Source organism: Hippopotamus amphibius, chromosome 17 (assembly GCF_030028045.1).
Source record: "Hippopotamus amphibius kiboko isolate mHipAmp2 chromosome 17, mHipAmp2.hap2, whole genome shotgun sequence".
NCBI classification, from domain to species: Eukaryota; Metazoa; Chordata; class Mammalia; order Artiodactyla; family Hippopotamidae; genus Hippopotamus; species Hippopotamus amphibius.
The window spans coordinates 55,902,254-55,930,246 of NC_080202.1; the positions used below are offsets into that span (position 1 = coordinate 55,902,254).

The window sequence follows — 27,993 nt, forward strand, 5'->3', positions numbered from 1 at the left end:
AAATTCATTTGTATTATTTTTTAGATTCCACATGTGATATAATATTTGTCTTTCTTTGATTTACTTCACTTAGTATGATAACTTCTACATCCATCCATGTTGCTGCAAATGGCAAGATTTCTTTCTATCTATGGCTGGGTGATATTCCAATATACATCTTAAGCCGATTGGCTGTTGGATGGGCACTTGGGTCGTTTCCGTGTCTTGGCTATTGTAAATAGTGCTGCTGTGAACATTGGGGTGCATGTGTCTTTTTGAATTATGGTGTTCTCTGGGTATATGCCCAGCAGTGGGATTGCTGGGTTATGTGGTAGCTCTGTTTTTAGTTTTTTAGCGAATCTCCATATTGTTTTCCATAGCGGCTGCACCAACTTGCATTGTCACCAACAGAGTAGAAGGGTTCTCCTTTCTCCACACCTTCTCCAGTATTTATTACTTGCAGACTTTTTGATGATGGCCATTCTGACTGGTGTGAGGTGGTATCTCATTGCAGTTTTGATTTGCATTTCTCTAATAATTAGCAATGTTGAGCATTTTTTCATGTGCCTATTGGCCATCTGTATGTCTTCTTTGGAGAAATATCTATTTAGGTCTTCTGCCCATTTTTTGATTGGGTTGTTTCTTTGATATTGAATTGTATGAGGTATTTGTTTATTTTGGAAATAAAGCCCTTGTCAGTTGCATTGTTTGCAAATGTTTTCTCCCACCCCGAAAAACAAGTTTTTCTTTTTGTTTATGGTTTCCTCTGCTATGCAAAAGCTTTTAAGTTTGATTAGGTCTCATTTGTTTATTTTTGTTTTTATTTATTTTGCCTTGGGAAACTGATCTAAGAAAATATTTTCTATGATTTATGTCAAAGAATGTTTTGCTATGTTCTCTTTTAGGAGTTTTATGGTATCATGTCTTATAGTTAGGTCTTTAGACCATTTTTAGTTTATTTTTGCATATGATGTTGAGGGAGTCTTCTAACTTCATTGATTTACATGAGGCTATCCAGCTTTCCCACCACCACTTGCTGAAGACATTGTCTTTTCTCCATTGTATAATCTTGCCTCCTTTGTTGAAGATTGACTGTAGGTGTGTGGGTTTATTTCTGGGCTCTCCATTCTATTCCATTGATCTATATGTCTGTTTTTATACCAATACCATGCTGGGTTTTTTTTTTTTTTTAATTAATTAATTAATTTATTGGTTGTGTTGGGTCTTCGTTGCTGCATGTGGGCTACTCTTCTTTGCGGTGCGTGGGCTTCTCATGTTGTGGAGCATGGGCTTTAGGCGTATGGGCTTCAGTAGTTGCAGCACATGGGCTCAATGGTTGTGGCTCATGAGCTCTAAAGCACAGGCTCAATAGTTGTGGCGTACGGGCTTAGTTACTCCGTGGCATGTGGTATCTTCCCAGACCAGGGATCGAACCCGTGTCCCCTGCATTGGCAGGCAGATTCTTAACCACTGAGCCACTTAGGAAGTCCTGCCATGCTGTTTTGATTACTGTAGCTTTGTAGTATTGTCTGAAGTCTGGTTGAATTATGTCCCCAGCTTTGTTCTTTTTCCTTAGGATTGCTCTGGAAGTTTTGAGTCTTTTTGATTCCATATAAATTTTAGGATTATTTGTTCTAGTTCTATGAAAAATGTCAAGGGTGATTTGATAGGGATTGCATTAAATCTGTAGATTGCTTTGGGTAGTAAGGCCATTTTAATAATATTAATTATTCCAATCCAAGAACCCAGGATAGCTTTCCATTTCTTTGAATCCTCTTCAATTTCCTTTATCAATGTTTTATAGGTCTCAGCATATAGGTCTTTTACCTCTTTGATTAGGTTTATTCCTAGGTACTTTTTTTTTAAATGTGATTTTAAATAGGATTTTCTTTTTACTTTCTCTTTCTGGTATTTCATTGTTAGTGTAAAGAAATGCAACAGATTTCTGTATATCAGTCTTGTATCCTGCTACCTTGCGGAATTCATTCATCAGGTCTAACAGCTTTTGTGTGGAGCCTTTAGGGTTTTCTATATAGAGTGTCATGCCATCTGCATGCAATGATAATTTTACCTCTTCCCTTCCAATTTGGATACATTTTATTTTTCTAATCTAATTGCTGTGGCTAGGACTTCCAATACTATGTTGAATAAAAGTGGTGAGAGTGTCTTATTCCAGAATTTAGTGGGAAGGCTTTCAGCTTGTCACTGTTGAGTATTATGTTGGCTGTGGGTTTGCCATAAATGGCTTTTATTATATTGAGATATGTTCCCTCTATACCCACTTTGGTGAGAGTTTTTATCATGAATGGGTGTTGAATTTTTATCAAATGCTTTTCCTGAATCTATTGAGATGATTATATGGTTTTTGTATTTTGTTGATATGGTGTATCATGTTGATTTCCATATGTTGACTAATCCTTGTGACTCTGGAATGAATCCAACTTGATCATGGTGTATGATCCTTTTTATACATTGTTGGATTCAGTTTGCTAATATTTTGTTGAGTTTTGCATCTATATTCATCAATAGTATTGGCCTGTAATTTTCTTTTTTGTAGTGTTTTTGTCTGTTTATTGTATCAGGGTGATGGTAGCTTCATAGAATGACTTTGGGAGTGTTCCTTCCTCTTCAGTCTTTTGGAAGAGTTTGAGAAGGATCAGTATAAGTTCTTATTTATACATTTTGTAGAATTCCCCAGTGAAGCCATCTGGTCCTGGACTTTAGTTTACAGGGAGTTTTTTGTTTGTTTGTTTTTGTTCTTTTATTGTGGACTCTATTTCACTTCTAGGGATCAATCCATTCAAACATCTATTTCTTTTTGACTTAATTTTGGCAGGCTGTATGTTTCTAGAAACTTGTACATTTCTTCTAGATTGTCTAATCTCTTGGCATATAACTGTCCATAGTATTTTCTTATGATTTTTTAAAAATTTCTGCAGGATTGGTTGTTATTGCTCCTCTTTCATTTCTTATTTTGTTTATTTGGGTCCTCCTTTTTCTTCTTGGTGAGCCTGGCTAGAGGTTTGTCAATTTTGTTTATCCTTTCAAAACCCTTTATTGATCTTTTCTACTGTTTTTTTAAAATCTCTATTTCATTTATTTCTCTCTATATTATTTCCTTCCTTCTGCTGACTTTGGGTTTTGTTTGTTCTTTTTCTAGTTCTTTTAGGTGGTAGGTTAGGTTGTTTATTTGAGGTTTTTCTTGTTTCTTGAGGAAGGCCTATATCACTGTGAACTTCCCTCTTAGAATTGCTTTTGTTGCATCCCATAGATTTCTGTAAGGTTGTATTTCCTTTGTCATTTGTCTTAAGGTTTTTTCCTGATTTTCTCTGTGATTTCATCATTGACCCATTATTTTTGAAGTAGCATGTTACTTAGTCTCCATGTAATCTTTTTTCTCTCTCTTATTTTTCTTTCTGTGGTTGATTTCTAGTTTCATACCAGTGTGGTCAGAAAAGATGCTTGAAATAATTTCTATCACCTTAAGTTTGATGAGGCTTATTTTGTATCCTACTTTGCAGTCTATCCTAGACAATGTTCCATGTGCACTTGAAAAGAATGTGTAGTCTTTTCTTTTCTTTTTTTTTTTAATATATAGTGTCCTATAGATATCAGTTAAGCCCAACTATTCTATTATGTCATTTAGGATCTCTATTGCCTTATTGATTTTCTGTCTGGAAGATCTGTCCATTAATGTTAGTGGGGTATTAAGGTCTCCTAATATTACTGTATTCTTGTCCATTTCTCCCTTCATGTCTGTTAGGATTTGTTTCATATATTTAGGTACTCCTATATTGGGTTCATATGTTAATGAGTGCAATATCCTCTTCTTATATTGATCCCTTTATCATTAAATAGTGTCCTCCTTTGTTTTTCTTCATGGACTTTGTTTTAAAGTCTATTTTGTCTGATATGAGTATTGCTACCCCTGCTTTCTTGTCATTTCCATTTGCATGAAATATCTTTTTCCATCCCCTCACTTTCAGTCTATGGGTGTCTTTCACCCTAAAGTAATTCTCTTGTAGGCAGCATATTGTAGGTTCTTGTTTTTTTATTCAGTCTGCCACTCCATGTCTTTTGATTGGAGCATTTAGTCCATTGACATTTAAAGTAATTATTGATAAGTATGTATTTATTGCCAGTTTAAACCTTGTTTTCTAGTTGATTTTGTAGTTCTTCTTTGTTCTTTTTTGTTTTTCCTTTAGTGTTCTGATGGTTTTCTTTTGTATTGTGCTTGAGTTCCTTTTTGTTTTCTTTTTGTGATTCTATTGTATGTTCAAATACATTCTATGAGATCTACATTTTTTACTCCCCTCCCCAACATTTTGTGATTTTGATGTCCTATTTTACACCCATATGTTTATCCTTTGCTGTTAATTATAGTTATAATCACTTTTACAAAAAAAATTTATTGTTTTTTAATCTATGTACTGGCTAATTTAAGTGAGATTCAGTCTTTTTATATATTTGCCTTTCCTATTGTGCTTTTCCCTTTCCTACAGATTCTTACTTCTATTTAGAGAAGGTCTTTCAATATTTCTTTTAGGTTAGGTTTAATATTGCTGTATTCTTTTAATTTTTGCTTGTCTGAGAAATTCTTAGCTTCTCCTTCTATTCTAAATGATGATCTTGCTGGGTAGAGTATCTTAGGCTGCAGATTTTTCCTTTTCATAACTTTGAATATATTGTCCCTTCTGGTCTGCAAACTTTCTGTAGAGAAATCAGCCGATAGCCTCATGAGAGTTCCTTTGTAACTGACTCGTTAGCTCTTACTACCTTTAGAATCCTCTATCTTTAACTTTTACCATTTTAATTATGACATGTCTTGGTGTGGGTCTGTTTGGGTTCATCTTGTTTGGGACCCTCTGTGCTTCCTGTACCTGGATATCTGTTTCCTTCTTTAGGTTTGGGAAGTTTTCAGCCATAATTTCTTCAAATACATTTTTAATCCCCTTTTCCTTCTTCTCCTTCTGGAACCCCTATTACATGTAGGTTGGCATGCTTTATTTTATCCCATAGATGATCTCATATGTTGCTTTCATTTTTTTTTTCATTTGCGTTTCTGTCTACTGTTCTGATTGGGTGACTTCCATTATTCTATCTCCCAGATCACTTATTTGTTCTTCTGCATTATTTAGTCTCCTAATCATTGTCTTTAGCTAGGTTTTTAAAATTTATTTATTTATTTACTTATTTATTTATTTATTGGCTCTGTTGGGTCTTCATTGCTGTACACGGGCTTTCTCTAGTTGCAGCAAGCAGGGGGTACTCTTTTGTTGCAGTGCATGGGCTCCTCATTGCCATGGCTTCTTATTGCGGAGCACAGGCTCTAGGCACATAGGCTTCAGTAGTTGTGGCACATGGGCTCAATAGTTGTGGTTCATGGGCTCTAAAGCACAGGCTCAACTGTTGTGGTGCACGGGCTTAGTTGCTCCACGGCATGTGGGATCTTCCTGGAGCAGGGATCGAACCCGTGTCCCCTGCATTGGAAGGCAGATTCTTAACCACTGTGCCACCTAGGAAGCCCTAGCTAGGTTTTTATCTTGGCAATTGAGTTGTCTAATTTTGATTGATTCTTCTTTATAGTTTCTAGTTCCTTGTTACAATGATCTGCATTTCTATTGATAATCTTTCTCCATTCTTTTAGCATTTTTATTACCTCCTTTTTGAACCTGAGGTCTGGTAGACTGAAGTGGTCTGTTTCATTGTTTGTTTTTTTCAGGGGATTTCTCTTGTTCTTTTAATTGGAAGTAGTTCCCTCACTTTATCATTTTACTTAAATTCTCTGTCTCCAAATTTAAGAGAAACAGTTTTCTACTGTGGTCTTGAAGGGCTGTTTTTATGTGGGAGTGACCCTGTGTAGACTGTGTGAGTCCAATATTTTTGGTGTGGGGGTTGTTTTTGGTATGGATGCCAGATACATCTTTCCTCAGGGTGTGCTGGCTGCTGTCCCCTTGATAGGGAATATGTTTGGTGTTGTAGTGACCAGAGCCTGCACTGGTGTTGGGTGGGTCCTCCTCTTTGCTCTGTGGTTGTCACAGCTATGTTGGGGACAGGGTCTGCTCCCCAGTTGTTGGAGTAGAAGCCCCCAGATACGGCTCTAAGCTGCAATGTGAGGTAGGTGGGACTAGAGCACTCCTGCTGGGAAAGGAACCCTTGCGTATTTCTCCCCAGGGGCTGTCCACAGGGTATATGCAATTCTGTGATGCTACAGGCCACACCACCCAGTGTGCATACCAAAAAAGTCAGCTGCTGCTGGACCCACCCCTGCTGAGGGAGCGCTGCCAATTGGCTCAGATGTCAACCCTGCCCCTGCAGTGTATGCACTCACAGAGCCCATGGCCACGGTAGCCAGGCCCCACCTGAGCGTGCAGATGGCAGGGGTCTTGTAGCAGACGCACGTGCCCCACCTTGCATGCGTTAGCAATGGTGGCCCAGACCACATCCCAGGCCCTTTGGACTGTTTCTGTGCAACTAAATCAAATCTTCCCCCGGGGTCTGTCTGCTGAAGCCCCAGCCACTGCACCTACTAGCAGGAGCATGTTTTGGGCTGGGAAGTGTGGTGATATGGCAGCTGTCAATGCTGCTCTCTCTCTCCCGTCGGGCAGCAAGTCAGCACCCACACACTCCTCTCGAGCAAAGTCCAGGCCACTCCAGCTCCCTATCTGCCCTAGCAGGCCTCCCAAACGGTGCAGGGGGATCGCAGGACAAGGGACCCTTTCTTCTTTCACAGCTCCCTTCCAGGGGTGCAGGTTCCATCCCGCTTTTTTTTTTTCCCATCCTGTCCAGTTACATGGGGATCTTTCATGCAGCTTTGGTTGTAAAAGATCTTCTGCCAGCTTTCAGTTGTTTTTCTGTGAGAATTGTGGATGTATTTTTGATGTTTGGGGGGGAGGGAGGGAAGCTCCATGTCCTTCTGCTCCACCATCTTGATCTCCCTCCCCTAGTTAGTCTTCTTATCACGATCTGGCTCCGGCTCTCATCAAAATACATTTATGTTCTCTGACCTCACAGCAACCACAGCTAGCAGGGGCCAGCCCCAGGTGAAAAGAACCTGGTCCAGCCCTGCTGGTCAAGCAGGGTCCCTGGAGCCACAGTGCCAGGCGTGGTGGGAGGGGCCTGTGAGCTTCTGGCACCTGCAGGGACTTTCTTTGGGCAGCCTGACATAGCACCAACTTTGTAGACGGAGTGGCAATGTGGAGGAGGGGCCCGGGGTGGGGTCCAAATATCCACCCCCCGCCCTGGGTGTTCACATCCCCTCACTCCTCCAAGCCTGAGCATCCCAGGAAAAGACAAGAAATAGCACAGCTCCTCCTCTGCATCTCACATCCCAATAAAATATTTATTATTTCAAGAAATAAATCTTTAAAAAAAGAGAGAGAAAAGAGTATCTCTATTGCTTTCCCCCGACAGGTCAGGTCCTTGGTAACTGTTGAGTTTCCGTGGCCACAGGGGCCGCCCAGGCAGAGAGGGCTCTCTGATGGGAGGCATCCACCTTCAGGCCCGCAGTGGGGCTGGCCTCCCTCTCTGGACTCAGGGCCCCTGGCTGCCTCCCTGGAAGGGTGGAGAGGCAGGCCTAGGCGGGTGGCGTGGGGCGGGTGGCCAGGATGGGAGTGGGATTAAAAACTGGGGTGGGGTGGCAGTGTTTCTGAAGGCCTGATCTGTTTCCTCAGGCAGGGCTCTGGGCTCAGGGTGAAGGGGAAGGCATGCCACACAGACATGGATGGACGGCTGGATCCAGAGGTGGCCTGAGGCTGGAGGAAGCTGGAGGTAAGGAAACGGACGCAGCGTTGATGGGGTGGGGGGTGGGGCTACATGGGGGTAGCAGGCTTGGGCATCCGGGAACTGGGCCGGGTGTGCCATGGGGCTGAATCTCCATCCTCAGCCTACAAAAGATGCTTGGGAGGTGGGGGCGGGGCAGATTCTAGAGCCTGTTCTCAGAGGCTGGGGTGGGGGCTGAGGCTTTGGAAACAAATCCATGGTCTGGAATCGCAGTCATGCTGGGATAGGTTTCAGGAAATGCCCAAAGTGAAGACAGTTGAAACAAGCAAGAGGGAAACAATTCAACCCAGGGTCTAGGTGGTCCCTGCAACCCTAACTGTGGTCCCCAAGTGTGGAAGGGAGGGGAATTTGGGGAAGCAGGAGGGGTGGGGCTAAGAGGAGGCATGAACAGGGTCTCCCAGCCTGGCCTTCCCCCCTTTCTGTCCACACCCCAAACAACTCCAGAGGGACAAGGCTGACCCCTCACCCATCACTCCCCACTCTGTGGACCCTTCACTGGGTCATTGGGCAAGCATCACCCTGCTTCCTCCGTCACACACCCAGAGGCCCCATCCTGAGCCCAAGAAGGACAGGGGCCCTCTCTCCATCTGGTCCAGATCTGGTCTTGCACAAAGCAACTGGCCTCCGACCACCTGCTCCTGGGCCAGTGGAACCCTCTGACCAACCCCCAGCTGCTTGGCCACTATGCTGCCATGAGCCCTCGGGATGAGAACAAGGAGCCTGCCTAGGGCTGACACCAGGCACTCAGCAGAGTTGCCCTCCTCCCCAGACCTGCGCACCTATCTGCTCTGCCCACATCCTGGCCAAGGAAGGAGGCTCCAGCTTGGGGGCATGGACGGGGGAGGGCGGGTCGCTGGAGCTCGGAATCTGCTGGTGCTTTCTCCTGCGGCGGGAAGGGCCAGCGGGCACCCTCACAGACAGTCCTGGCACAAGGCCACCTGGCCCTTGCGGAAGTCTCGGCAGGGGCAGAGCCGGCGGTACTTGGTGCTGGAGCCAGCGCAGCTGAAGAGCAGAGGCTCCTTCTGCAGGAAGCACTCCTGGCCGGGCTGGGCGAAGGCCGGGTACAGGTGGTTCATCTCCGACTCGGTGCCGTCACAGGGCACCTGCAGCCTGGTGGGCACCACCAGAGGGGTCACTCAGCGCGTGGGGCAGAGCTGCCCACTCCCCCTCCCTGGCCCATCCCATTCCAGACCTGGGGAGATGCTTCTAGGAGGTACCAGGTCAAACACTGGCTGTAGCTCCTTCTCCCACCCGCTGTGAGGGAGGACAGGCTGACCCATCAGGAGGGACCTTGGGCAGCTTCTGAGGCCTGGACATAGAAGATGCCCAGACATGCTGGGCAGGGGGCTGAGGGAGGGATGAGGAGGGCAGGGAGCTTCTTCCCCCAGTGGTTTGGGGCAGAGGCGTTGCCAAGAGTGGGCAGCTGTGATGTGGATACCTGCCTGCAAGCTTCCTTCTGGATCCTGCCTGACTCACTGGAAAGCGTGGAATGCCCCCACCGCTGGCAGGGCCAGGAGCAAGGCGGTCGTGGGGGCAAGGAGCTATAGCTGAGGTCGGCTGGGCGGGGCGGGGACTCACTCACTTCTGGAAGGCGTCCTGGCTGTTGAGGAAGGGGAAGAAGGAGGGCTCGCAGATCAGCCCATGGTCCAGGCAGGCATCGGTGCAGGCCCTCCCAGCGGCGGCCAGCCAGGCCCGGAGGGAGTGTGCCGGGGGCCAGGCCCCGGGGGCCAAGCTGGCATCGCGGGCCCACTCGAGGTGGGTGGCGTTGGGGGCCAGGATGAAGGGGCTCTGCGGGGCTCGGGCCCCTGGGGGGGCAGGGCCTGGGGCTGCACAGAAGTCCTGCCCAGAAGAAAGCAGTGTTAGGAGGGGAACGGGACACCTCCCGCCCGCCAACTCATCCTGTGGGTAGGGGCGGGGGACCTTCCCTCCTTCCCACTCACTGATTACCAAACTTTTAAACAACTCTGTAATAAAAACGAAAACCAAATCTTTGTGTTTCCATGCTGATATGGGGGTTGGCACTCGAGCTGGGGGCCCAGGGCGGGGGCGCCCCAGGCCTGGTCTCTGAGCAGTACTGCTTGGCCCCGCCCATCTCCAACCCTGCGGGGAAGGAGACAGACTGGAGAGGGACCTGGGAGGTTACAGCACACCGCACCCTGTGCAGGGGCACGTCCTCAGACACTGGAGCCAGCTCGGCCCCCCCGGCGGCAGAGAGTGCCGGACCCACCTACCTGGTGCTGGATGTAGGCGTGGATTCGCTCCAGCATCCCCTCACATGTGTACTCGTAGGGCAGGTAGGGGTCCACCTGTGGGAGAGACAGGCCAACACGTGAGGCAGGAGGAGCCCTGGGCCTCCCCAGACCTGGCTGCTGGAGACCCTGCCCTGCTCAGCACTGGGGGCAGAGATCTGGGGGCTTTCAGGTCCGGCACCCATGGAGCCGACTGCCCCATCCCCTTAGATGCCCCGCTCCCTGGTGCACCCTGCAGTGGCCTCCAGGGGCTCAGGACCGCTCATCCCTCCCTGGTCCCCTCCCAGTTACACTGAGCTTCTCCTCTTTCCACAAAGCTCAGCATTCCGTCCCCGCGTGGGCTGTGACGCCTGCTCTTCCCCAGTCAACTCCTGGATTCATCCTCCCCTCTTAGATGTCACCTCCTCCAGGAAGCAGACCCAGAGCACTACCCCCACTCCTGTTAAAGGCCCACTTTCCTTTGCACCCGCCCCAAACTTGCCCAGGGTAGGGTCCGTGCCTGTGTCATCATTTCTGATTTACCCCTGGTCTCCCTCACGTTGTGAGCTGCATGGGCTGTGGGACCATGACTTGTTTACCATTGAATCCCCGGGGCCTGGCTCACAGTCACTGAGGAAATAGCCACAGGATGAAAAAGCATCCCCAAGGACGTCCCTGGTGGTCCAGTGGTTAAGAATACACATTGCAATGCAGGGGATGTGGGTTCGATCCCTGACTGGGGAACTAAGATCCCACATGCAACTAAACCCACATGCCACAAGTACTGAGCCCACGTGCTCTAGAGCCTGCACACCACAACTAGAGAGAAGCCCATGCGCCGCAACGAAGAGCCCACGCTCTGCAATGAGAAATCCCACATGCCTCAACGAAGACCTGATAGAGCCAAATGAATACATACGTTTTTTAAAAAAGAAAAAGCACTCCCAGCTCTGTCTGTGTCCTGCCCAGAAAGGTTCACACAAAGGAACACAGGGCATCCCCCAGCCTGATCGAATGAGATGACATTTGTAAAGCTTCCTGCCCAGACCAGGCACCTGGGAGCCACATGAAGTGCCCCAGAGGCCACACACCACCAGTCTAAATATCAAAGAACAATGCACGCTGGTGCCGAGGGGAACAGATGGATTTGGCTGCGGGAGCCCGAGGAGCAAGGGGAATAGAGAGGTGATGAGGAGGCTGCCTCCCCAGAGTGGGTACCCACCTCCTCTCCACTCTTATCCCCTGGCCACCCCTCCCTGTGTACAGCAACCTTCGGTGGCCCAGCTCGCAGCCACCGTTGAGGAAACTGTCGGCCAGGTGGGCGGGAGGCAAGATCGGGGTGACGTGGGGGATGGTCCATCTCAGACTCAGAGAAAGGTCTGTTTTAGCCTCTGAGCCCATCCCCAGTCCCCACCAGTGTGTGTCGGCACCACACCCAGCCCAGCCGCCTCCTGTTAATGCTGTTTTCCTTTCCAGTCAGGCTGTGCTGGGTCCTGCCTCCTGCAGACCCCACCTCGAAGGGCTGGAGGCCCGTCCCAGGCCCTCTGGCCAAGGGGACATCCCCGACGTCAAGCTAAGGAAGGTCTCAGGGTAGCAGCCGCCGCCGCCAGGACTGATTCTCGGGACGAGCCTCCACCCATCTGACCTTGCCCCAGTTCTGACTTCACCTGCACCATGAGCAGGTGTCCTTAATCCTGGGGCAGTTCCGGGGTCCCAGAGGATCCCCAGGTCCACATCCAGCCACCACGTCACAGCTCATCGACCTGCACAGCCTTTCCAGCCCTGAGCTCTGCACAGCCAATCCCAACCCGAGCTGATGGCCACCGAGGCTCCGGCCGCCAGCTGCTGTCCCAGGGGTTCCCCAGTCGCCGCCGGGCCAAGGCTTCAAGTCCTGGTTATAAATAAAGGCTCCAGGGAAGAGATTCCTCCTCAAATGTCACTCTGCCTGCTCCTGGCAGCAACCACCGAGTTACCCCCTCGCGGTTTGAAGCCGTCACGTGGTGATTCGAAGGCCCCCCCCCCCAACCCGTGCGGCAGCAGCCACGTCCCACCTGCCGTGCATCTCCCACCGGAGGAGCCAGACTGCCTGGAAATTAGCCCTGTTAGGTCTAATTACAGGTGTGCCCGGTGATCCGTCTCCGCAGAACGGCAGGTGCGGGTCCTGCCGGAATTGCCAGCCTGTGATCCTGAGAGCGGGAGCGGGCGGAAGCAGGCACTGGCATCCCTCCCCCCTCTTCTCCCTCCCCCCTCCTCTCCCCTCGAACGGCCTCACCTTGGACAGAGAGATGCCTGAAGGGCAAACCCAAGGAGGCTGAAAGACCTGAAAAGAGCCCGCACCCGGAGCCTCCGCACTGCTTGTCTGGTGGGGGACAGGCTGGGGGACAGCTGGGCTGGTGCCTCAGGTCTCTCTCACCCCCTCCTCCGCCCTCTCCCTGCAAAAGGCCCCAGGACGTGCAGAAGAAGCTGCATCTCCCGACAGAGGCCCTCATTCCTGCCTGTTGTCTCTAAGGCAGTTTTCTAAAGCAGGATGATCAGTTACCCAGGGTGCTTGTTTGAAACGCAAACTTCAAGGCAGCACCAGTCCTTTTAAGTCAGAAGCTGGGGACGGGCCCATGAATCTACATTTTAAACACCTCCCAGGCAATTCTTGGGTAAGGGGTTAACCGTCCAAGAGGGAAGCAGGGCAGGAGGGCTAAAGGCAGAGGGGCCACAGCTTGGTTGGGGTCCAGCTGCTAGTCAGCCTAATGTGCAACACCTTGGTTCCTGGACCCTTTTGTTATTGTGATTTTTAATCAGCTAACAATTAAACAGCTGTTCACGTTTCCAAAAAAATCAAAAGGAAACAAGGCAAAGTAAGTTTTCCTCCGACCCCAGATGTCCAGCCCCTTTCCCCAGGGCAGCCACTGTTATCAAGTTCTTGTGTGTCTAACCAGAAATAACACGTGCATAGGTGAGCACACACTCACATGCGCAGACCCCCCCCTCCACCCAAACACACACCCCGTTTAGGTGTGCAGCTGGGAACACGCTCTCCACAGGGCTGGGATCTCGCCTGCTCACTGCAGCTTCGCAAGGGATCTTGGAGGTGGGGCCAGACCTGAGGCCTGGCGTGGACAAAAGCCTTCCTGGTCCCCCTCCCACCGCTGCCCCTCCCCTCCCCCCCCCCGGGGGGTGGAAGCCCCAGAGGGTTGCTTTTGCGAGGGGTGGGGAGAGGGAGCAGGAAAAGAGTGCAGGCTGGGGGTCCCCTCCAGGGCAGCCTCCCACAGCGCCCTCCCCCATATCGTCTGCGGCGGATGGGCGGCGGGGTTGGGGGGGGTCTCTAGCTTACTCAGAACAGCGTTGAGAGCTGACACCCCCCGATGCAGCCTCAGCCAGCACTGGACGAAGTTGGGGGAAAACACCCCGGTTTCCCCGTTTCCCAGTAGGACAACCTGGGATGTGATCACCACCCCCCCACCCCCTTGGAGGTGTCCGCAGGCAGGAGTAAGCGTCTTGATAACACACCCTGACTCTCTGTCACTCCAGAAACTTCCTTCCCAGGATCACCCCCAAATAAACTACGTGTGCGCCAATCCCTGCCTGGGGTCAGCTCCTGGAAGAACCCAGTTTCAGTCTGTGACCCGGAAGAACTCCCAGCAGAGGAGGATTTGCTTAAGCGGATGCTTAAGAGGGGAGCAGAGAGCTCGTCCTGCGCCAGTGATGGAGGGTCCAGGGGTTCAGCCACATCGCAGGTTAACCTGGCCACGTCCGCCACAACCAGAGAGGCGCCCAGGCTGTGACACAGCAGTTTCCTTGGCACTTTCACTAGAGAAACACACCCAGACAGGAGGGAAGGACAAGAGTGGGATGGGTAGAGGAAGGGAGCGGGCAGGGTGGGCAGGGATTTTCTGGGGCCTCTTGCTGAGGGGGTGTGCTAAGGCTGGGAGTACGGAGGGAGAGGGACTGGTCCGCGGAATGCAGGAGGGTGTTTTAAAAAGTGCAAACCTCCCCAGAGAGTACAGTGGTTACGACTCTTACTGCCAGGGCCTGGGTTCAGTCTCTGGTTGGGAAACTAAGATGCCGCCAGCCGTGAGGCGTGGCCAAAAAAAGAAAAAAAAGCAACCCCGCCTCAAGGTCAGGACAACCAGGCAGGGCTCTGGACCCAAAGCTAAGCCCTTAAGATTGTATGGTGGGGACTTCCCTGGTGGTCCAGTGGTTAAGACTCCACGCTCCCAATGCAGGGGGGCCCTAGATTGATCCCTGGTCAGGGAACTAGATCCCACAAGTGGCAACTAAAGATCTTGCACGCCGCAACCAAGACCTGGTGCAGCCAAATAAATATTTAAAATAAAAATAAAAAAGGACCATTTGGGGGAATCAATGCCTGCTGGCCTCTGCCCCTGAGCCCAGCAGTGTCCCCAGCTCCCCAGGCAGCTGTGTGTCCTCATGGGCATGGCTCTCCCTTGGGGCGGTCCCTGCCCCACAAGCCCAATGCGCTCTGATTCTGCCACAAGTCCGCCCGGAGCAGCACGCCCCCACCCCGCCCCACTCCGCCGCCAGGGAGGGCACGTTCAGGGACCTAGGTGTTGGGCAGGGAAGGGGATCCGCCAGGAGCGGTTATTTTTGCTCAGCCTGGTGTCTGAGCTACAGCAAGAAGTGGGTGCAGAAGGATCACGGCGAGCAGCGCTCTCCCCCGCCCCACCCGTCCGACCTCTTCTCAAAATGAAGGGCCCTTGAGAGCGCACGCGCGCAGGGGGCCATCAAAAGCCACAGAGGCGCCCACCGAGGAGATGAGCTGCACAAGCCCCTCGCTGCCCTCCCCGCCACCCACACATGTGCACCCCCACACGCCAACACTTACACACCTGCTGGAGGAAACCCGGAATGCTCCGCTCGCTTGCTACCCAAAAGCGGCACCACCCAGACTTCGTCTGCAATGCAGGGCTTCAGTCCCACCCAACCTGCTGAATCTGAACCGAGGTGATCTGTATGTACAGTACATACAGTCTGAGATGTGCTGCACGAAGGACAGAGAGTCAGCAGAGTTCAAAGAACCTTCACAGGGACTTCCCTGGTGGCGCAGTGGTTAAGAATCCGCCTGCCAATGCAGGAGACAGGGGTTCAAGCCCTGGCCTGGGAAGCTCCCACATGCTGCAAAGTAACTAAGCCCACAAGCCACAACTACTGAGCCTGCATGCCACAACTCCTGAAGCCCACACACCTAGAACCTGTGCTCCACAACAAGAGAATCCACAGCAATGAGAAGCCAGCGCACTGCAATGAAGAGTAGCCCCTGCTCGCTGCAACTAGAGAAAGCCCAGGAGCACAATGAAGACCCAACACAGCCAATAAAAACCAAACCAAACAAACAAAAACCTCCTGCATTCATCCTGAAAACATTTATTCAGCACCTAAACTTGTGCTAGGAGTGTTCACAGGACCTGGCCCCCAAAGGCACTCAATAAATGATTCTGGATCCAGGGCTGCCATGTAAAGTTGTGCAGGTTGCTCACTGCACGAAGGCATTGTTCCCCATCCCCCCCACTTCCTCGACAAACACACACACCCAAGTTGGTGAGTGGGGCCCATGCTCCCAGGCCTGGGAGTTTGAATTCACCAAGAGGAGGATCTTTTTCTAATTATAGCAAAGACCCAAAGTATAGGATATTGGCAGTCCTGACTGGATACAAGTCTCACCTGGGTTCTCATGATGGCCTTGATGGCTGCTTCAAACTCCTCTGAGTTGTTGTAGTCGACGGTCCACACGTGTGGCTTACCAATGAAGTTCTCTGCATAGGGATGCTGGGAGAACACCTAGCCAGGGCACAGAGACAGGAGGCGTCTCCCTGTGCCTGCCAAACTGGGCTAGGCAAAGGGGAGGCACCCCACCCACCTGTCCCATCTCTCCCTTCACCCCATGCTTCAGTCTCCCTGTTCCAGGAACTACAGGCGTTCCCATCTTAGACCCTCAGGATGTGGGGCCCAGCCCTTTCCACTCACCTCTCTGGAGGTGGGCTTGCCCCGGAAGAACTCGTGGTTGAGGGAGCTGTGGGGCGGGCTGAAGCGGGATTGCAGGAAGACACAGCCATTGGCGATGGCCTCCAGGGGGGCGGGGCCCTCGTAGGGGAAGCCAAACCCTATGAAGAGCTGAAGAACCAAGGTGGCACGATGGTCAGGGAAGGTTGGGTATCACAGCCCAGGAGCCCTAGGAAGCTGGAGGTGAGGGTGGGGTTGGGACATTCACAGGAGGCAGCTAGAGCAGCAGAGAGCCCAGACCAGCTATGTGTCTCAGCACTGTGAAATGAGGAGGTCTAATTAGGTAATATCAATGGCCTCTTCCTGCTCTAAAGGCTATGATTCTGGAGAGAAAAAGAGAAGAATGAGGGTTCCCAAGTTTAGAAGGCTTCAGGCCACTCCTACATCTGACCTTAAAGGACCTTCACTCACTCACCCAAAAACATTCATTCAGCACGTGACTTGAGTTAGGAGTGCTCATAGGGTTGGCCCCTGGATGGTGATTAATAAGTGATTCTGAATCTGGGGTTGCCATGTAAGGTTGTTCAGGTTGCTCACTGCACAAAGGTACCCTCTCTCCACCCCAACACACACACACACCACACCACACATATCCAAGAGGCCTAAGGAAAGGAGCTGTGATGAGAACAGGAGAGGACCTGGCAGCTGGCTAGAGACCCACTAGCCTCAGCTGACACTTCAGGGCCCAACAGTAGCATCACGCCTCCCGTGCCAGCCACTGCTCCATGGATTTCCAGAAGCAGTCAGTCAAAACTAGTGGCCCAATGGAACTCCAGCCAGGCTGCTCTCCCTCCCTTTGCCCCCAGCCTGCCCTTCTACCCTCTCAGTGGTTCTGCTTTCAAGCCCAGGATTCAGCTGGGCTGGACCGGTGTTAAGTGGAGGCAGGTGGGCAGCCCAACTCCTCTTCCCCATCACTGAACCCCACCCAGGTCCCTTTCACTGTGGGGCCTCTCCTGCCTGAGGGCCATCCCCCCCTCTGCCCCCAGCTCTGACCAGCCCCTAGGAGGCCTGGACACGAGGCTCAGGGCAGCAGAGTGTGCTGGGGCACGTCCACACAGAGAAGGGGCCACGAGTGATCACGGCAGGCACATACAGGTGGCCTCCTGGGCGTCTTGTGGCCGGGCTGGGGTGAGGATGGAGGAGGGGGTGGGGCTCACTTTGGCCTTGCGCAGCAGCTGCTGGAACTCAGGCTGCGGCAAGAGGCCGTGGTTCTTCACAAAGGCCGGGACTTCGGGGGGCCGCTGGCTCTCGTAGTACACTGTGCCGTGAATCTCCATGTACTTGTTCAGGATGCTCAGAAACTTCTCCTTCCCCTGGAAGAGGAGAAGGAGGGATGGGAGCCTTGCTTCCACCACAGATGGCAGAGTGGCTGAAGAGACACCCCTGGTCGGGAGGTCAGAGAATGTGGGCCCAGTCTCAGGTTGGTGCTTAACCAGCTGTGTGACCCTGAGAAGGCCCCTCTCCTCTCTGGTCCTCAATTTCTTTATCTAGAGTTAGAGGGGTTGGATTACACCAGAGGCTTCTGGACTATTTTTAGCCACAGACCTGTTTTCTTTCCAAAGGTCTCCTATAGAGACCAACATTTAATTGCATCCAACTGGAACTACTTGGCTTCCCCTGAATCCCTGATGACCTCCAAGGGCCTCTGGGGAGGTGTGGAGCATAGGTGAATAGATAACTCCTCAACCTCTGGGCACTCATCTGGCCAAGGCTCTGAGCTGGGAGCTGCAGTCAGTGTAGGACCCGGATAGGAATAAGCTTCCCCTGAATCCCTGATGACCTCCAAGGGCCTCTGGGGAGGTGTGGAGCATAGGTGAATAGATAACTCCTCAACCTCTGGGCACTCATCTGGCCAAGGCTCTGAGCTGGGAGCTGCAGTCAGTGTAGGACCCGGATAGGAATAAGCATGGAATTGGCTGCTGGGTTCTACTTTTGGTTTTTGAGGCTCGCAGAAGAGAGGAAGGGATAAGTTGAGGAGGAATTACCTTCAAGATCACGGAGAAGGGTGAGGTGTGGGGCTCTTTTCAGGGAGGGTTAGTTCCCAGCAGGCCACTGGGTCAGAGGAAAAGAACCCATCGTTCCCCATGTCCTGCTGGCCAGCAAGAGGTCAGACCACAAGGAGCTCCAGCGCAGGTTTAGTTTATAAACCACAGCTCTTGAAGGTTATCAGTGGACATCAGAATAATTGTTAACAATTCACATTTTGAAACTCAAACTGTATAAAGTTTTCACAAGGAGGCCTTCCACTTTGGGTAATGCAGATCAGCCCTGCCTTTGAAAATGACCAGGAAAGATGGGGAACTGTTAAAAACATCTATGAAGGCCCTGCAAATCTAACAAAGAATGAAGAATTACAAGGCCAAGACCTGAGAGAAGGAGGAAAAGAGAGTGTTGAGGCCAGTGTCGGGGTCAGCTTTCCTCCCAGGGGCACCTGTTGGTTCCAGGGGTAGTATCTAGACAGCTGACCTGGGAGACAAAAGTCAGAGTTCAGGGCCTGCCAAAGATAGGGAGCCCTGATGGAAACTTCATACTTTGGGTTGGAACTCTGAGGAATTACATCCTGGAAGAAAGGGTGGACCAGAACTAGAGCAGCTCTTGCAGGGGCTGAAGCCTTTTAAAATTGTCTCAATCACTATTATTGATTGAGATGATCTGGGATTGCTAGGGTCCCAGCCATAAGCCAAGAATAAAAATAAACCCTCTCTGGAAGAAGAGCATCATCCTTGACCTCAAATTATTTCTACCATTTTTCATATTCACTTTCCAGAGCTACTTCTAACTCAAAAAGAAAAAAAGATCCGAGTCACGGCACCAAAAAAATAAAAGAAAAAAAAAGAAAAAGAAAAAAGAAAAAGGAACCAATGAAATCCCAATCAAAATCCCAGCAGGCTTTTCAAAATAGAAATTGACAAGCTAATTCTAAAACTCATTTGGAAATGCAAGGACCTAGAACAGACAAAATAACTTTGAAAAAAGAAGAAGAAAGTGGGCAGACTTATATTACCTGATTTCAAGACTTATTATAAAGCTACAGTAATCAAGACAGTGTGATACTGGCATCGAGACAGACAGATAGATCAATAGAACAGAACAGAGAGTCCAGAAATAGACCCACACATGTAGGGTCAATTGATTTCTGACAAAGAGGCAAAGACATTTCAGTGGAGGAAGGATAGTCTTTTAGCAAATGGTCATCAATCACTTGATATCTATATGAAGAAAAGAAAGAAAGAAAAAAGAAAGAACGAACAAAAGGAAAAAAGGACTTCAATCCATACTTCATCTCATATATAAAAGTTAATTCAAAATGGATCACAGACTTAAATGTGAAACCTAAAACTATAAAACTTATAGAAGAAAAATCTGTGTGACCTTGGGTTAGCAAAGATTTCTTGGATACACCAAAAGCACAATCCATAAAAGAAAACATTGGACTTCATTAAAATGAAAACCTTTGCTCTTTGAAAGATGCTGTTGGGACTTCCCTGGTGGCGCAGTGGTTAAGAATCTGCCTGCCAATGCATGGGACACGGATTCCATCCCTGGGCTGGGAAGATACCACATGTCGCAGAGCAACTAAGCCCGTGCACCACAACTACTGAGCCTGTGTTCTAGAGCTCTCGAGCCACAACTACTGAGCCCATGTGCTACAACTACTGAAGCCCTCATGCCTAGAGCCGGAGCTCATCAACAAGAGAAGGCACTACAATGAGAAGCCCGTGAACCACAACAAAGAGCAGGCCCTGCTCGCTGCAACTACAGAAAGCCCGTGTGCAGCAATGAAGACCCAAAGCAGCCAAAAATAAAATAAATTTATTTAAAAAAAAAAAAAGAAGAAAGATGCTGTTAAGAGAAAGACAAGCCACAGCCTGGGAGAAAGTATTTACAAAGCATCTATTTGTTAAAGAACCTATATCCAGAATATGTGAAGACCTCTAACAACTCAATAATAAGAAAATAAACAACCCAATTTTTTTAATGGGCAACAATTTTGAAGACACTTCACCAAAAAAGATAAATGGAAGACAAATAAGCACACACAAGCATTTTCAACATCCTTAGTCATTAGAGAATTACAAATTAAACCCACAATAAGATACCACTGCACACCTGTTAAAATGGCTAAAATTAGAAAGACTGACCATGCAAAGTATTGATGAATTTGTAAAGGAACTGGAACTCTCATACATTGCTAGCAGGATTGCAAAATAGTACAACCACTTTTCTTAAAACGTTAAACATAGTTCCACAATATGACCCAGCCATTCCACTCCTAGGTATTTACCCAAGAGGAATGAAAGCATATGTCTGTACAAAGATTTGTACGTGAATGTTCATAACAGCTTTATTTGTAATAGCCAAACACTGGAAACAACCCAAATGCCTACTAACAGGTGAATGGGTGAACGAAGTGTAGTCCATTCCATGCAATACTCAGCAATAAAAAGGAATGAACTATTGTTACATGCAACAGCATGGAGGAATCTCAAAATAATCATACTCGGTGAGAAAATTCAACAAAAATGAGTACGTCCATATGATTCCATTTGTATAAAATTATAGAAAAGGAAAACAAATCCAGAGTGACAGAAAGCAGATCACTGGTTGCCTGGAGATGAGGCGGAGAGGAGAGATGGGAGGAAGGGATGCCAAAGGGAAGGAGAAAATTTCAGGGGTGGTGGATCTGTGCACTCTTATGATCATGGTGATGGTTTCATGTAAGTCAAAAGCCATAAAATTATACATTTTAAACATGGTTAGTGTACTACATGTCAATTTTCCCTAAGAAAGCTATTAAAATAGATTTTTAAATTAAAAAAATTTAAATACCATGATTTTTTAAAAAACCAAAAACATGAGACAAGACTATAGGATTTTATTTTATTTTATTTTTTTGGCACATAGTCTTAGTTGCTCTGTGGCATGTGGGATCTTCCTGGAGCAGGGATCAAACCCGTGTCCCCTGCATTGGCAGGCGGGTTCTCAACCACTGTGCCACCTAGGAAGCCCCAAGACTACAGGATTAACACCTAAGAGAAAGAGACAATAAAAACAGATTCATAGGAGATCTAGGTGCTGGAGTTACCAGGCACAGATTTTAAGATAAACATGCTGAATACAGTCTAGGAAATAGAAGATAAAGTTTGAAACCAAATGGAAATGCTAGGAAAAAAAAAAAAAACCCACAGTGGCAGAAACTAAAGACTAAATGGATGGATTTAATAGCAGATTAAACACAGCTGAAGAGAGACTTCACCTAGTGAAAGAACAAAAGAAAACATCTGGAATGCAGCATAGAGAAACTAAAGGTCAGAAATTGCAGAAAAGAATGTTGGAGACAAGGGGATATATTGAAGATTTAATGTCAGTGTAAATGAAGTCCCAGAAGTACAGGAGAGAGATCAGGGCAGAAGCAACATTTAAAGAGAGAGTAGCTGAGAATTTTCTAAAATTACTGAAAGACTAAACCACAGATCCAAAAAAATCTACAAACTCCAGGTAGGATAAAAACAAAACAAAACAAACAAAACCCACACGAAGGCTTATCACAGTAAAGCTTCTGCAAACCAAACAAACAAAAGCCTTAAAAGCAGGCAACGGAAAACACACAAACCAAATGACCTTTCAAGGACCAATCAGGCCCACACTGACTTCTCAACAGAAACCACAGAAGGCAGAGGACAAGCTAGAATTTGTACACCATTAACATATCCTCTAAGACATTTTTAGAAAATCAAAAACAGAGCAAAAAAGGCCAAAAAACAACAACAAAAAAAAACAGAGCAGGCCCAGACTAAGGTGGTTTCTTCTGGAGAAGGAAAATGATCCCAAGTGGAGTCTCAGAGATGTAAGAAGGTACAGAGAACAATAAAAAGGATAAATGTGGGTAAGTGTAAATGAGGACTGACTTTCTAAAACAACACCAGCAACAAAAACAACAACAATAATAATATATTGTGGGGTATAAAATATTTGGAGAGTATTAAAATACCATAAAAGCATACAAGTTGGGGGAGGAGAGAAATAAAACATTTTAAAGTTCTTTTATAACCCAATAAAAGATAAAAGTATTGACTTATATTAGACTTTGGTAAGTCAAGGGTACATGTTATATAACCTTTAGGGTAGCCTAAAGAATACAAAAATATTAAGAAAATCAGAACCAAAAGAATACGAGAGTATTAGCAGCTAAAGGAAGGTGGATTTTTAAAAATATATCAATGTAAAAGACGATAAGAAACAAGAGGGAAAAGAACATGGGACATGTAAGGTAAGGAAAAAAAACCAACTAATAAAATGGCAGATTCAAAGCCAAATAATATCAGTAATCACACCAAATGTAAAAAGGACTACTTGTTATAAAACTGAATTAAGCCCCTAGAAAGAAATCAAATCAAGGATGTAAAGTGTGAAGAAAATGTCTCCAAAGTTCCCATTCAACTTCCTGATCCCATTACCAGAGCAGCTCTTATTAACCGTTTCTGGTATGCCTTCCTCAGATCTTTTATGCATTATAAGCAGATGTACATTTTCTTTAACACACACACATACACACACAGGTGGGTTCATGTTACATGCAGTGTTGAGCAACTTTTTTTCACCTAATCATACACACACACACACACACACACACACACACACAGGTGTATTTATGTATGAAAACTTAAAGTTTTACAAAACAATAATTACTCTTAATACATATAACGTCCTCTGACATCCTTCTATTCTATTGTTTCTGTTATTCTACTTCATTTAAAAAGGCTAATCAAGACCCTCTGAGTTAGAAAAAGACAAATACTGCATGATCTCACTAATATGTAGAATCGGAAGGAGTTGAACTCACAGAAACAGGAGAATGGTGTGTGCCAGAGGCTGGGGGTGGGGGAAACGGGGATGTGTGGGTCAAAGGGTACAAGCTTTCAGTTATAAGATTAATAAATTCAGGGATCCAGCAAAGAGACTATAGTTAATAAACCTGTACTGTATACTTGAAATTTCTAAGGGAGTCAATCTTAAATGTTCTCACCACACACGCCTGATAACTAGAAGTGATGGAAGTGTTAATTAGCTTGACTGTGGTACTCATTTCACAATATATACGTATATCAAGCCATCATGTTGTACACCTTAAATACATACAATTTCTCTTTGTCAATTATACCTCAGTGAAACTGAAGAGGAAAAAAAAAAACAGAGCCGAGTTGCAGTTTGAAAAGCCCACCTTAGCTCCCCCAGACAGCGCTTCTGATGTCTGGAACGTTTCCTCCAGCAGCAAGGCTGGGGTTTGCCCTGCGCCTGGACAAGCAGCCTCTCTCCCATCCCTCTCTCCGACTGCCTGGGACAGGCTCTCATAAAACAGCAGCATCTAAGCCTCAGCCTCCAGCTCTGGGCACCCAGGATAAGACAAGCCTCGTCAGTACAACGTTCATCAAAACCCTCGCCCTGATCGCGGCTGGAGCTCCCCTAAGGATGTGACGACCTCACATCCTCCTCCTTCCTCCGCATCTCTGCCACCTGGCCCCCTGAACTCTAGACAGCTGTCCCAGGATGCTGCTGTCATTCTTTTCTTTTTTCAAAGAACTTTTATTGAGATATAATTGACATACAATAAACTGCATGCATTTAAAGTGTACAATTTGATATTTTTTTTCTTATTCATTCCTTTCTTTATTCGGCCACCTCTGCCATCCTTTGGTCACAAAGACCAGAGTAAAGATGTCTTTTTTTGGAAACACCTTCTTTGAGGTCTCTTGCTGTACAGCCTTGCTCCTAGCTATCCCAGAAGCTCCTGAGCTCTTAGAGATAAAACCGTTTTCTTCCCAGACCTCATAACCTCTCATTCTCTTGGGGCAGTTTCTTCACAGTGTTTTCTGGTACAAGCAGACACTGTCTGTGCCTTCTCCCTTGCCCAGTGCCCCAGACATCCTGGCAACCAGCTCGTTTGGCATCCTATGAGAATGACCCCTCACCCCTCTCCCCACACCCCGCAGTGGGTACTGACATCTCAGCCAGGACTTGGACCCTTAGTCTAGCCTCCAGAGCTCCTCTCTACCTCTATCCAAGGTGTCATAATGGGGGAGGCTATGTGGAGTCGGAGTTAAGCGTCCCCACTCTGGAGTTAGAAGTGGGTTCAAATCCCAGCCCCACCACTTAACTAGCTTGTCACTCTAACCTCACAGTTGATGGTCAAGTGAGAAAAAATATGCGAGCACCTGGCCATGGTAAGCTCTGGGTGGGTGAAGATGAGCCATGGCTATGACCTCATAGGGTTCTTGTGGCACAGACCATCAGATGTCCCGTGATAACTCTTTCCTCCCCCTTCCTCAGTCACAGAGCTCCAGGGCTGAGCTGGGCACCTGGCGGCCTGGGGCACAGCCACTTCCAGTGTCCCCTGGGGCATAGCCACAGGGCCATGGGGAAGAGATGCACTGTCATGTTCAGGAAATGTCCTTAACCCTGGCCCTCCCCCGCCCCTTCCTCCCCCTCCTCCTCCTGGCTGGAGGGCAGATGTAATAACTGCACTGTCTGTGGTCATCTTAAACCAGGAGGCAAGACCAGGGGTGGGAACTAAACAAGGCAGGTCAACCAGCATAGAAGAGCCCCAGGTGTCGCTGGGGACTGACATCTCCAATCTGTCAACAGGAAAGAAGACATATTTCCGGGCTTCCCTGGTGGCACAGTGGCTAAGAATCCGCCTGCCAACACAGGGGACAGGGGTTCGAGCCCTCGTCCGGGAAGATCCCACATGCCGCAGAGCAACTAAGCCTGTGCGCCACAACTACGGAGCCCACGTGTCGCACTACTGAAGCCCGTGCGCCTAAAGCCCATGCTCCTCAACAAGAGAAGCCACTGCAGTAAGAAGCCTGCACATTGCAACAAGAGAAAGCCCGTGTGCAGCAACGAAGACCCAATGCAACCAATAAATAAAAAATAAACATTAAAAAAAAAAGAAGACATATTTCCATCTTGCCTGAATCACTATTATCCAGGGCTTTCCTGTGGCAGCTGGACCTAATTCTAATCCATACAGCATGGGAATCAGTAACTGAGATGGTCACGTGACAGGCTTGCCATGGGGTAAGGGGGCTGCGCAATGTTTCCCACGATCAGCATCTTCATTGTTAACTTTTAGCCTCATGCTGCCTTAGCTCAACAACCCACCCTAGGAGCTGCCCTGTGCCACCCCGAGCCGGACCCCGACCTCCAGGGCCTGCCTCCCCTCAGAGGGCCCCGGGAAGAGCCCACCTGAGACCCTGCTGTCCTCACCACTCTCCTCCCACCTTGATCTGGTCCCTCCACAGGAGCCACGAACCCTGGAAAGCCCAACTTGGGAGCATCCCCCGGGGCGGGAGGCGGGGAGGACCCTGTAGAGAGCAGAGGGGGGCAGGAGGTGGAGGGAGCGCGCGGCAAGCAGTCACCATACCTGGAGCTGCCTCGTTGCCGGCGGGGGGGCAGAGAAGAAAGAGGAGAGAGAACAGGTCAGTGGCCGGTGAGCGGGTACCCGCCCACGCTGGTGGTACTTCTCGTGGGACCCCGCCCCGAGGATGGGGTTCCAATCCCTAGTCCTCTCCGCGTCTCCGCTGCCTCCCACCCCGCAGAATCCCCACATCCAGCCTAAACCCCCTTTGCTGGGTTAGAGTGTTTGTTGATCCACCCAAGGGAGGGTGAGGGATTAAGCCGCGTGAATTTCTTGCAAAGAGTGGGGGTGGGGAGGGGGATGAGGCATAAGCCCCAGGCAGTTAGGGACCTCTTTTCTGACCCATTAGCGGGGGAACTTTTTCTACCATCCAGCGCTGGGGGTGGAGGGTGGGAGCCGAGTCCTGGGGTGGGGAGCCCCCGGGGGCCGAGGGCTGGTGCTGGGGCTCAGCGGCGCTCACCTTCCAGATAGCCGCCTCCTTGCCGTACACCACGGCCATGTTGCTGGCCTTGCCGCCTTTGATGAGCTGCTTCTCCGTCTCGTTGAGCTCCTCGGACACGAAGCCCATGAAGGAGTTGTCTGGGGTGTGAGCTGCAGGCAGACCACAAGGTCAGGAGGAGGGTTACCGAGGGCATGCCCTGGGTCTCCTCGGCCTGGGCCCCATCGGAGGGGGTCCCTGTTTGCCAAGGACGGGGAAGGGGGCTGGGAGGTAAGGGGTCCGGTTTTGGGGGGAGAGCATCCATCCATCAGTGCCCTGGCCTCCTTCCGCGGCATCTCTTACCACCTCCCCCACCCTCTCTCTGCGCAGCTCTTTGCTCACAGGACCCTGCTGAGAGGTCTTTCCTGAACCCAATCCCTCTCTGTCTACTTTTCTTGCTTTATTTTTTGTCCCGGCACTCACTGACCAAACACAATAGTATATATTAATGTCTTCATGTATTACTGTCAGAATATAAGCCCCATAAGGGCAAAAGCTCTGTCTGTGCTTCCGGCACCTGGGAACACCCAGCTGGCTGGTCCCCAAATGTGCGGACACATCTTCCCTTTCATACCTGCAAGCTTCTGCCCTGCCCTGCCCTGCCCTGCCCTCTGCCTGGAGCACCCTCCTCCCTTTTCTAGGATGAGAATATCCTATTCAGCTTCAGGGCCCCCCTCACACGTTAATTCCTTTCTTCCCAGAAGCCTTCTCCGGGGTCCACACGCGCTCCCTTGAGGCTCCATCCACTGTGGTTAGGTCTCCGGCAAAGCACAGATCGCACCCTGACTCACTTCGCAGAACTCAGCGCACCAGGGGCAGAGAATACGATTCAGCTGGGGCGCCAGGGCCTCGGCCGCGCTCCAGGAACGTCACTGATCAGCTCTGCCTGCCGCGGCCGGGTAGCAGCATAGGCACAAGTGCCATCCATTTGCAAGGCACATGGTCCCTCCCTTCCATGTAGAGGACCTTGAAAAGAATGCTTATGGAACCCAAGTAAACCTGCTCTACCTTCCCAGGTGGGGGAGGCTGCGGGGACCAGCCATACACCCTCAATTTCCCAGAACAGCCCCGATGCCAAATACCCTATTTCTTCATTTCAGATGCACGTTTTTCACATTTTAGCATTTCTGAAATTGGGATGTATACTTTAATCAAATGTGTAGATTTAACACAGTATGTCTCCCCATCCCTCTCAGTACCCACAAAATTTGGAATCAATATCTAGTGCATCTTAGAAGAGGTGGTGGTTTTCTGTCAAAGTGCCCCAGAAAGCTCGCGGACTCTTGGGTCTGAAAATCCAACCACTGTTAAGGACAGGCCTTTGCTGGCTGCAGAACAAAACGATCTCGCCTCTAGGGCTTCAGAGCCATAAGGGGGCCCTGGAGGCCTGGAGTTGTTTCTGTGATGGTCAGAGCTCAGGCAGCTCTCCTGTCTTAGGAGGCTCTGCCAGGCCAGGGAGAGGCCCCAGGAGGGGAGACCAGACCTTCCCTGACCCAGTTTGCCTGCCCAGCCCCTCTGGCTCTAGATGGGGCTGTATCCAGGCCTCTCTCCCGCTCACCATTTGCTCCCTCCCCACTCTCAGAGTTGAAGAAAATCTCATTCCACCAACTCCACCAGAAGGGACAGGTTTAGAACAATCAGCTAAACTAGTGGGTGTGGGACAGTATTGCAACCAATTAAAATAACAGGGACCATTAAGCAAAGAGCTCCTGGGGACAGGGCAAGGCAGGGAGAGGCAGCCAGCTTCCCAGTTAGCTCTTTGGGGAAATCAACCAGCTAGATGGAGAGAAAGGTCTGCTCATGAATTCCTTCCTGGACTTGGTATATCATTAAGACAGGCAAGCCTGCTTTTTGTTCTCTTTCTTTAATTTATTCAATCAATTAACATTTTCTGAGGCCCTCGATAGGCTCCAGGGAAATAAAGATATATCAGTCAGTGGTTCCTTTTTGAGTGATTCATAATCTATCAGTGGAAATAAATGTATCAGGAAATAATTCTCATATTTCAATATATGCTTTAACAGAATTAGGTTTAAGAGTTATAAAAACATTCTGCCTGGAATAGATAAGGTGATCAGTGAAAGTGACAGTAA

General features: G+C 49.0%; 1 protein-coding gene across 2 annotated transcripts in view; it reads right to left on the minus strand.

Moving 5' to 3' along the window:
* Positions 1-8,672: 8,672 nt before the first annotated feature.
* Positions 8,673-27,993, minus strand: part of MGAT5B (alpha-1,6-mannosylglycoprotein 6-beta-N-acetylglucosaminyltransferase B) — a 66,441-nt gene continuing 47,120 nt past the window's right edge. Inside the window, exons 11-17 of one of the 2 annotated variants that reach the window (XM_057716178.1) lie at positions 25,883-26,013; positions 17,162-17,317; positions 15,969-16,115; positions 15,666-15,782; positions 9,993-10,067; positions 9,344-9,600; positions 8,673-8,871 (exon numbers count right to left, since the gene is read on the minus strand). In XM_057716178.1, coding sequence (XP_057572161.1) covers positions 8,673-8,871; positions 9,344-9,600; positions 9,993-10,067; positions 15,666-15,782; positions 15,969-16,115; positions 17,162-17,317; positions 25,883-26,013 — 1,082 coding nt within the window. Of the gene's footprint in view, positions 8,872-9,343; positions 9,601-9,992; positions 10,068-15,665; positions 15,783-15,968; positions 16,116-17,161; positions 17,318-25,876; positions 26,014-27,993 lie in introns of both variants that reach the window. The other variant, XM_057716177.1, reaches the window with a different exon arrangement.